At 53.6% G+C, this 9279-nt stretch overlaps 1 protein-coding gene across 2 annotated transcripts; it reads left to right on the top strand.

The window, feature by feature from the left end:
• Positions 1–3674: 3674 nt before the first annotated feature.
• On the top strand, positions 3675–7903 carry GJB2 (gap junction protein beta 2). 2 transcript variants are annotated; one of them, XM_060128798.1, is made up of 2 exons: positions 3675–3843; positions 6796–7903. In XM_060128798.1, the coding sequence occupies exon 2, from the start codon at positions 6818–6820 to the stop codon at positions 7496–7498; it is 681 nt and encodes a 226-aa protein (XP_059984781.1). In that variant the 5' UTR covers positions 3675–3843; positions 6796–6817; the 3' UTR covers positions 7499–7903. The 2 variants fall into 2 exon arrangements, with proteins under 2 accessions (XP_059984781.1, XP_059984782.1); XM_060128799.1 differs by lacking the exon at positions 3675–3843 and adding an exon at positions 4606–5851.
• The last annotated feature ends 1376 nt before the right edge of the window (positions 7904–9279 follow it).

Genomic DNA, 9279 nt, shown 5'->3' with positions numbered 1-9279 from the left:
CTTTTTTGCCAATTATTAATATGATTAATATTTCAACAGCAAAGTCGGGAAAGTGGCTGCAGACCACTAGCTCGTGGCTCAGAGACGCCCAATGACCCCCAGACTGCCAGGTGTTAGCACGGGGATTCCTCTCTCTCATCAGTCCCTTCTTGCCTTGAGACATTTCTGCTATCACCTTCTGCTATCACGTATGATTTGTGAGTCAGAAATTTAACTGAGACATTCTTCATGTACATTCAGACCATCCTTCCCAGGGGGAACTCAAGGGGCTGCCCCATCAGGCAGCTGGCAGGCAATCAGTCATTAAAACATATTAAGAAATAGGATTCGTCTCACACTGATTTCTTGCACAATAGCAGCTTTTTTTTGGCTTATTTGTAAAACAACTGTCAACTTGAAATATCAAATAGCTTTACACATTAGCACTTCCCCTTATAGCCTGACAACTGCATCACTTTAATTTTTGATTTTTTTAATAACGACTTTTTAAAATAAATTTATTTATTTATTGCTGCACTGGCTCTTCATTGCTGCACGCGGGCTTTCTCTAGTTGCAGAGAGCGGGGGCTACTCTTCGTTGCAGTGCGCGGGCTTCTCATTGCGGTGGCTTCTCTCGTTTCCGAGCACAGGCTCTAGGCGCGTGGGCTTCAGTAGTTGTGGCACGCGGGCTTCAGTAGTTGTGGCTCGCGGGCTCTAGAGCACAGGCTCAGTAGTTGTGGCGCACGGGCTTAGTTGCTCCGTGGCATGTGGGATCTTCCCGGACCAGGGCTCGAACCTGTGTCCCCTGCATTGGCAGGTGGATTCTTAACCACAGCACCACCAGCGATGTCCCTGCACCACTTTAAATACCGGTATAAAAGATCAGCTAAATTTTGAATGCCTGGGATTTGTCTTTTTGCTACTAAGTACATATGTAAAAACCTTAGTCACACATATCTCTGACACTGTGAGGTGACAGGTGCAGCTGTAACACATACCCACCAGTTTAGCCATCAATATTTATTCAATGATACCCTGACCTTCCCTGAAAAGGGCCAGTCCTCTGTATCAGCTTCACTCAAGACCTACCCAGGAGACACCAGAGTTCTTCCATAAAACCGAGTCCAAAACTGTGCTCTATGTTGCTTGCTGCCTAGTTGATGAGGCTGGAGAGGCGGGCGCATCGGGCTGGGGAGGCTGAAGCGGAGGGCAGGACGGGTCAGGATGACCCTTTCAGGATGAAGACCTGAAAATGAAGGCTTATTTTCTTTCTTTTTTAAAAAATTAATTTATTTATTTATTTTGGGGGGCGTTGGGTCTTCGTTGCTGTGCGCGGGCTTTCTCTACTTATGGCAAGCGAGGGCTACTCTTCATTGCAGAGCACGGGCTCTAGGCGCGTGGGCTTCAGTACTTGTGGCACAGGCTCAGTAGTTGTGGCACACGGGCTTTGTTGCTCCGTGGCATGTGGGATCTTCCTGGACCAGGGATCAAACCCGTGTCCCCAGCATTGGCAGGTGGGTTCTTAACCACTGAGCCACTAGGGAAGTCCCTGAGGCTTATTTTCAATGTTTACATATAACAAAGCAATGCTTTTAACCAAAAATAATGCCGCAATATGATTGTGCTATTCACAGAATAATTACAGGATTTTTAAAACATTAAGCTGTGGTGTGATCTGCTAAGTGCATATGCATCTAAGCTCGTGTGGCGATAACTTCAAATGTCCAGACGTGAGACCCTTTGTCCATCTTACCCTCCCTCCCCTCCTCTGCTCTGGAGGACACGAAATACCTCCACGAGATTTCTTGCCCCATCCGAATCCGAGTCTGGTTGGGAAGAAGACACCAGTGCACAGAAAACAACAGAAGTCACACCAAACAGAAGACAATCAGGTGCTGCGTTGTAGTTAAGATTTAAGAGCTGTAGGGGTTCTAACCATAAATCCTCAAATACAGAGTGGCTAGGATATTCAATCAGACAGCAATACACTGTCATTATGCAAATCAGGAGGATAAGTCAGGGAACACAGGAACAGGAAGTTGAACAGCAACCTGCGATCATGATATAGACACGAAAAGGCAAGGGGAAATCCTTCAGTGGGGGAAAGCGAGTCAGCTTTCAATGTCCAAACCGCCTTTACCAGCTGGCTTCCTGCAAAGGTTCCAGACACTTCCTTCACTCCAACCCCAGAGCCCCACAGAGCGATGCCCTGACAACCTGAAGGGCGTTCCCTGCCCCCCAGCTCCCAGGAGGCTCAGGCCAGGAAGGTTCCTCCAGGCCACCCACCTTTGCCTTGTAATTTCCAACCAGCCGATTCAGCACATCTCTCAGATGGGCCTTGTAGGGCTTTGTCTGTTCATGAACAGACACTCCTTCCCGGACTAAGACCTGGGGCTGGAAGGTGGGGTAGTGACAGGGGGACAAACTCAGGTTCGCCTAGCAAGAATGGCCTAAACTGGCCCGTGGCGATGAGGTGCAACCTTTAAAAGGAAAAGTCAGTACCTTTACGCTAATGTTCACAATCACGGGAAACCCATTTCTAAGGCCACATCTGCCCTGTCAGGGTGAATCATCTCTGCTCAACTTAAAACCGACCTAAGTGAAGCCAAGCGTGGGAGCGAGCACGCCTGCACCTCAGGGCTGGCCCCTTTGCAGGAATCCTGGGGAGAGTTTCCTGCCCCCCGTGCGGGACACAGTTCCCCAGACGCGGCCCACTCTTGCGATTTTAATTCTCCATCCACTTGCTTTGTGAATGTCAAAATACCCAGCCACATGTGAACAATGAAACCTTGTAATCCGAGCTCAAGCTTCCGGGAGAGGAACCGAGCTTCCCAGGGAGCCTCTCCAGAAATCCCACCAGCGCGCCCCTCCGAGACGTGTGTGCAGGGGAAGGGGTCGGTAGACTTCATTCGGGGGGGCTCCCCACCCCGAACTGAGTAACCTTGCTATTTCTCAGCCGTGGAAGTAGGAGGACGTGGGCAGGGTCCGGGGGCACCCTCTGACGGGGCGCAGGGCTGGGCCCGCGTGCAGGGTCCCTGGCGCTGGCCTTGTGTCCTCACCACGTCCAACTCCGGCCCTTGGCACGTAGTGGAAAGTGATCGAATCAAACAGGAACTCAAGGAGACATTCGTTAAGTTTGCCTGCGAGGTTTGGGGGAGAAAGAAGCAGGCCCTTGGCCAAGCCCGGCGGTGCAAGCGGTGCCCCCCCCACCCCGCCCACCGTGAACCCACATTCCCAGGAGGGAACCGGCCCAGGGCAACCGCGCTGCCCGGGGGGAGCCTCGCGGGGAACCGGACCTCCGGCCTGAACTTACTCTTCAAATAAAAAAAAATTAAAAATAAAAATTAAACCGGAGCTTTGACTACGACTGTGCTCTTGAACCGGTCCACGTAGAAATAACAATAACAGCAACGACAACGATCCTTTAACCTCATCCTCTCCCCAAAATCGCAGGGAGCCGAGGCTCAGCGTCGCCCCGCTCGGACCCGGGCGGCCGGGGGTCTGGGGGCGCGGGGATCCGGGGTGCTCGGGGGACTCGGGAACACGGGGAAGCGCTGAGGACCCGGGGCCGGTGCGCCCCGCCCGCGGCGCTGGGGGCGGCCGGACGCCGAGGAGCCGCCCCCTCCCGGACTTTCTCAGCAGCTCCGGGGAAGAGGCGGGGTGCCGGGCGCGGTTAAAAGGCGCCGACGAGCGCACAGGTGTCCAAGGCCCGAGCGCCCGGCGCGCCGAGCTCTCCCGACACCGAGCAGATAGCGGCCTCCGCCGCCCCCCCGCGCCCCCTCGCCGCCGCCGCCGCTCCGGCCCCGCCGAGCGCTCTGCGAGACCCCGGGGAGTCCGCCCCGCCCGTGCGCCCCGCTCCAGTCGGTAAGGCCGGCTCCCACTCTCGGCTCCTCGGGACGGCTGGGGGCTGCGGACCCGGCGGGGAGAGACCCCAGGAGGCCTGGGGCTGTGGGACCCTCGGGAAGGGACCCGGGTACCCCGGGCTGGATCCGGCGCGCACCGAGGCCCCGCGCCGCCCGTTCCCGGGCAGTGGCGACAGAGGCGCTGGGGTGCAAGGAGGGTGGCGATCGCGAGCCCCTGGCCGGCAGCTCCTCGGGCCGAGTCTGGGGTTGGACCCGGCCGACCCCGCGGTGCGCAGCGCGCGGACTGGCCCGGAGCCGGGGCCGCGCGGGGAAGGAGGGCCGGACAGGTGCGCGGCCCCCGAGCCGCCTGGCAGTCGGCCTGGTTCCTCCGGGGAAAGCCTGGCACAGACACCGGCGCGCTTCGCCTGCCGCCACCAGGAGCCTGTCCACCAGGAGCCTGTCCACCAGGAGCCTCGACCTGGCCGAAGGGTTCGCTCAGAGAGGAAAGTCCATCCCGTGGGTTACGCGGAAGCTTAACCTGGAGGAAACTGACCTTTGCCTCCTGGCGCCGCTTTGCCGCCCCGCACAGCCGGATCGAGTCCGCGCTGTGGTTGCCTGTTTTTCTCCTGCAAATTCGAGAGCGGCGTTTCCAGGGGGCGGTGCAGTCGGGGGGCAGGTGGGGTGGGGGGCGGCTTTCGGGGCGCTGGTCCCAAACCGGGGAGCCGTGCTTTAGGGCCGGCTGCGTCGGCCCTGAACGTCCCCTACCGGACAGGGAAGAAGCCTAACCCGTCCTCCAGCTTCCTGAGAGCTGGCCCCTGCGGCCGTCCCCCGGGACTCTCTCGAGATGTGTGGCGACAGCCGTGTCCCCATTTGCCCTTTGAGTCGGGGTCGGGAGTAGTGTGCGGCCAGTCACAATTACAGACACGGGGGGACGGGGGGGGGGCCTGTGGGCCAAAGGGCCACCATCAGCAGAAGTAAGGACTGTGAAGCTAAGGAGTAAGGGATCCCTTTTGCCCCTTCTGGAAGCTAGTACTTCACCCAGCAGCCTCCCGACAGGACAAAACAGCTCCTCCGCCCCCGACCCCACCCCCGCAGGTGTGGGCCGGCCAGGAAGGGCGGGGGCCAGCACCCCGCTGCTCACTGTGGAGAGCAGTTTCATCCCGCTGGGTCGGTCCGCCTCTCCCTAGCCCATCGGGATCCAACTTTAATTTGCTCCTCTTTCTAAAGGATCTTTAGAACAGGTAGCTGCAGCCCAACCAGGCGCTTTAAACAACAACAAGAGTATAGGGTTTACTTGGAACTGTCTTCTGCGCAGCCGCTGCTGACTGGACTGGTGTGAGGGGTGCGGGTCCTGCACTGGGCGCTGGCCTCATTCCAGATTTTTAGCCAGATGTACTGATACACGCCAGACGGTCTGTTTCTGTGAGTGTCCTGTTTCCACTTAGTAAGGGCCAGCGAAGAACTGGAGGGTCTGATTTCACAAGAGCTTTGAGTACACTGCTAGGGCAGGACGGACCAGGTGCAGAACCTAAGCCCTCCCGGACCGTCTGTATTTAAGGGTCAGGGCTGAGCCCAGAGCAGACCTTTTCCCAGGGATGTTTCTCTCTTTCGAGCTGAGCTGGCTGAGCGTTTCACTAGGATGTCTCAACGCTCGTAGCTCTCCTGCCCTGACCCTTCTCATGTCTCTGCTGTGGCCTCTGAACGAGGTGGCCTTGGATGGTTTCAGCCAGACCTCGGTGCCCCCAGCAGCGCCCCAGAGGCAGCAGGGTGATCAGACTCTCCCCAACCTGTTCAGGAAGCCCATCGGGAGACAGGACCCGACTTGCTTAGAATAAGGAGAGCACTAAGCTTTTAAGTAAGAGAAGCTGGAGGACTGAGAACCAGTTTGGAAGGAGTGGACACATTACTCATCAGATTGTGGAGGGTGGGGTCTTGTTTAAAAGAGGCTTGATTGAGACAGACAGGTGTGACTCTTAAGTATGTGAAGACTGTTCATACCCTGGGATGAAGAGGCCACTGGCTGGTGGAAGGTGAGTGCACAGGCTTCCCAGGTCCCTTCAGTAGGCAGCACATCACCCAGCAGTGTCGGTACTGACCTTCAGTACCGTGAGGGTGCCCGGTAGGGCCAGTCCTGGGGAATCACCGAGTTAAACTTTGTCATTTTTTTTTTTACAATGCACCCCTTTAGAAACACTTCTAAACACCATAGTCCATGATAAAAATGCACCGTCGCAACACTTTCCAAACCTGAGTACTAACCGATCGGTCAGTCCCAACAGGACAGCAAGGACCCCAATCTATACACAGAACAGTCACAAAAACCCACGCACACAGGGGCTTTTCTCCATGGAAGGACCATTTCTAACCTGCCCCTTTTCATATAGAGACAGGAAGTGAAGCCCTTTGGGAAACATTAAACGTGGATTTTACCATCGGGGACAATCATTTCACTGCTGCATCCCACATCCATGAAAATGAATTGAGATAAGTGAAGGAAGGAGGTGCTGCCGTGAGACTTGGCCTCTCGGCCTTGAAGGCGACGTCGAGGTCGTCCCCGGCTGGCACGAGGCCAGGGTACCGTCCAGAACAAGCACTTGGGAGGGCTGCATGCCGTTGGAGGGTTGGGGGGACCCGCGCAGGGGTTCAGTCAGCGCCTCCAGCAGGGCCCTGCGTCGGCGCGCACGTTTGCCGGGGTGCCCCACCCCACGTGTTGATCGTGTGCTACGGACTGGGTGCGCTACTCAGCTGGATATACCCCTCTTTACTAGAGAACGCGTTCCAGGTGTTCTGCGCACTACGCGGCTAGCCCTACGGCAGAAGAGGTTGGTTTGTTTTCCTCTTGGGTGAGGTAGTGTGAGAGCCGGCATTTGTTCGGGAAGGGATCTCTGGGCGCTCACTTGCCCGGACCCAGCAAGCCCCCCACGAGCCGGTCCTGCCCGGTCCCCTCCATGTTGTGTCACTTTGTCTTTTCCAGCGCAAACTGACCGGACGAGAAGATGGACTGGGGCACGTTGCAGACGATCTTGGGGGGCGTGAACAAACACTCCACCAGCATCGGGAAGATCTGGCTCACTGTCATCTTCATCTTCCGCGTCATGATCCTTGTGGTGGCCGCGAAGGAGGTGTGGGGCGATGAGCAGGCCGACTTCGTGTGCAACACGCTGCAGCCCGGGTGCAAGAACGTGTGCTACGACCACTACTTCCCCGTGTCCCACATCCGGCTCTGGGCGCTACAGCTCATCTTCGTGTCCACGCCGGCCCTGCTGGTGGCCATGCACGTGGCCCACTACAGACACGAGAAGAAAAGGAAATTCATGAAGGGAGAGATAAAGAGTGAATATAAGGACATCGAAGAGATCAAAAGCCAGAAGGTCCGAATCGAAGGGTCGCTGTGGTGGACCTACACGGGCAGCATCTTCTTCCGGGTCATCTTCGAGGCCGCCTTCATGTACGTCTTCTACGTCATGTACGACGGCTTCGCCATGCAGCGCCTGGTGAAATGCAACGCGTGGCCCTGCCCTAACACGGTGGACTGCTTCGTGTCCAGGCCAACGGAGAAGACCGTCTTCACGGTTTTCATGATCGCCGTGTCTGGAATTTGCATCCTGCTTAATGTCACCGAATTGTGTTACTTGATGATTAGATATTGTTCCGGAAAGTCCAAAAAACCAGTGTAACACAGTAGCCAGCTTTAGATACAAGAGAGCGTGAGAGGATGGGGCAATCAGTGCTCAGCTGTGGGGCACGGTCACCCGCGCCACCCAGGTCCAGCGTCTCGTCTTCAAGGCCACCTTTGACCCCCTGTAGATCTCACGTGCGACCCCAGATGCCCCCAGAGGCTGCACTCTTGCGAGTGTCCGAGCCTCTGCTGCTCTCCGAAATCGGTCCGGTGAGGCCCGAGCCAGCGGGGGTGACAGTGCCAACAGTACTTCCCTATTTCAGACAAAGGATATGGCGTTTGTCTTCCTTTCTTTGAGGAAAGGAGAGAAACGCCAGGGCCTGAAGACGATGCTGAGAAGGTCTGGTTGATCCCCTTAGGGCTACCTGTGCCATTTCCCTTGAATTAAAGGTAAACATGAGAATACTGGGTTTTTTATTTGCTTTGACGCTTTAGTCTTTAACAATGGACGAGGTTACCTAATGCTTCAAACTCTGTTATACTTTTTTAAGTGAAAATTTTAAATAAGATATGTTCTTTTGATCTACAAGGAACCATTCATTATACGTTCCTCTAATTTCGAAGGCTCAGATTATGATATGTAAACGGTGTATCATTAGATGCTCTCAGTGAATTTAAATACGGCCTTTCAGGTATGAATGGTTTGCAGCGCCACCAAGAGGCTGTCCGTTGCATGAATTGTGGCGTGTGCTACCTGGAAGCATTTCAGCTTCTCTCAAGTGAAACAAGCTAGAAGTCCTTAGTGATGGCTTTGAATAGCAAACGGCCTCATTTCAAAAGCTTAGATGTGATTTTGTATGAGAAATACAGATTGCATGTACCACCAGCTACTACCGATGGTGGGTTGCCTCAAGACACCCTCAGCTCCCCTACGACGTTGCCTTTTCCACTCCCATGGTCCACGGGAAGAATACTGACTGAAAGAGATTGCTTGGGAGTATGTTATTGCCACAGTACAATTTAATGGTGCAGAACAAAATGGAAAAATTGCGGGGGGTAGTTACTGTTTCTAAAGAACAGAGGGAGAGACTAGACCCTAAATCCTGACAATTAAAAATGAGTTTCATCTACTTCAAAGGTTTGTTTGCTTCCCTTTTCAGCATCCAGGTTTTTTAAGTGAAAACAGAATTAATAGACACTTCTTAAAAATACAAACTAGGGTTTAGATAACTATTTAGCAGTTCTATAAGACAAACTGAATCCTAATATTATCATGATGCTTGACATGGTTTCCAAAAAATGGTACTCAACATACTTCGATGAGAGTAAAGATTTTCCTGTTGCCAAGAATAGCATTATAAAAACATTTTGTAATAATAAATAATAGCTTTAATTACATACTTGTAACTAAAATAATTTTGTCATATCTCAAGTCATTTAAATATTAAAATATAATTAATTCACATAATAGTTATTTAAAATCTATTACAATTTTTAATCGAATAGCAGCTTTTAATTTCACCTATATCCAGGTTTGTAAAAGTATGTTAATATTTTATATTTCAAACACTAAATGGGTAAGTTACCACGGTGTCTGTCCGCGATTCTGGGATTCTTCCACGCCAGTTACAGAAAAACCTGTCACCAGAAAGACTGACAGGGAAGGGAGAAAGAAGGATGATTCCTATCCCGCCCCACGCTCACCGCTAAAGGGTTTCTGAGGAACACGCACAGTGTGGGGTATGGATTGCCTTCACCGCTTGGAGGATGCTGAGTTGCGGTCACATGACCAGTCTGGCTCCTAGAAGAATTATTTAAACACTTTCAAATGTTATTCAC

The sequence above is a fragment of the Lagenorhynchus albirostris genome, chromosome 18 (assembly GCF_949774975.1).
Source record: "Lagenorhynchus albirostris chromosome 18, mLagAlb1.1, whole genome shotgun sequence".
Taxonomy (NCBI): domain Eukaryota; kingdom Metazoa; phylum Chordata; class Mammalia; order Artiodactyla; family Delphinidae; genus Lagenorhynchus; species Lagenorhynchus albirostris.
This window is presented reverse-complemented; position numbering and strand designations above follow the sequence as displayed.

Excerpts from the sequence above, each read along its gene's own strand:
- GJB2 (XM_060128798.1), top strand. The coding sequence starts at position 6,818 with ATGGACTGGGGCACGTTGCAGACGATCTTGGGGGGCGTGAACAAACAC.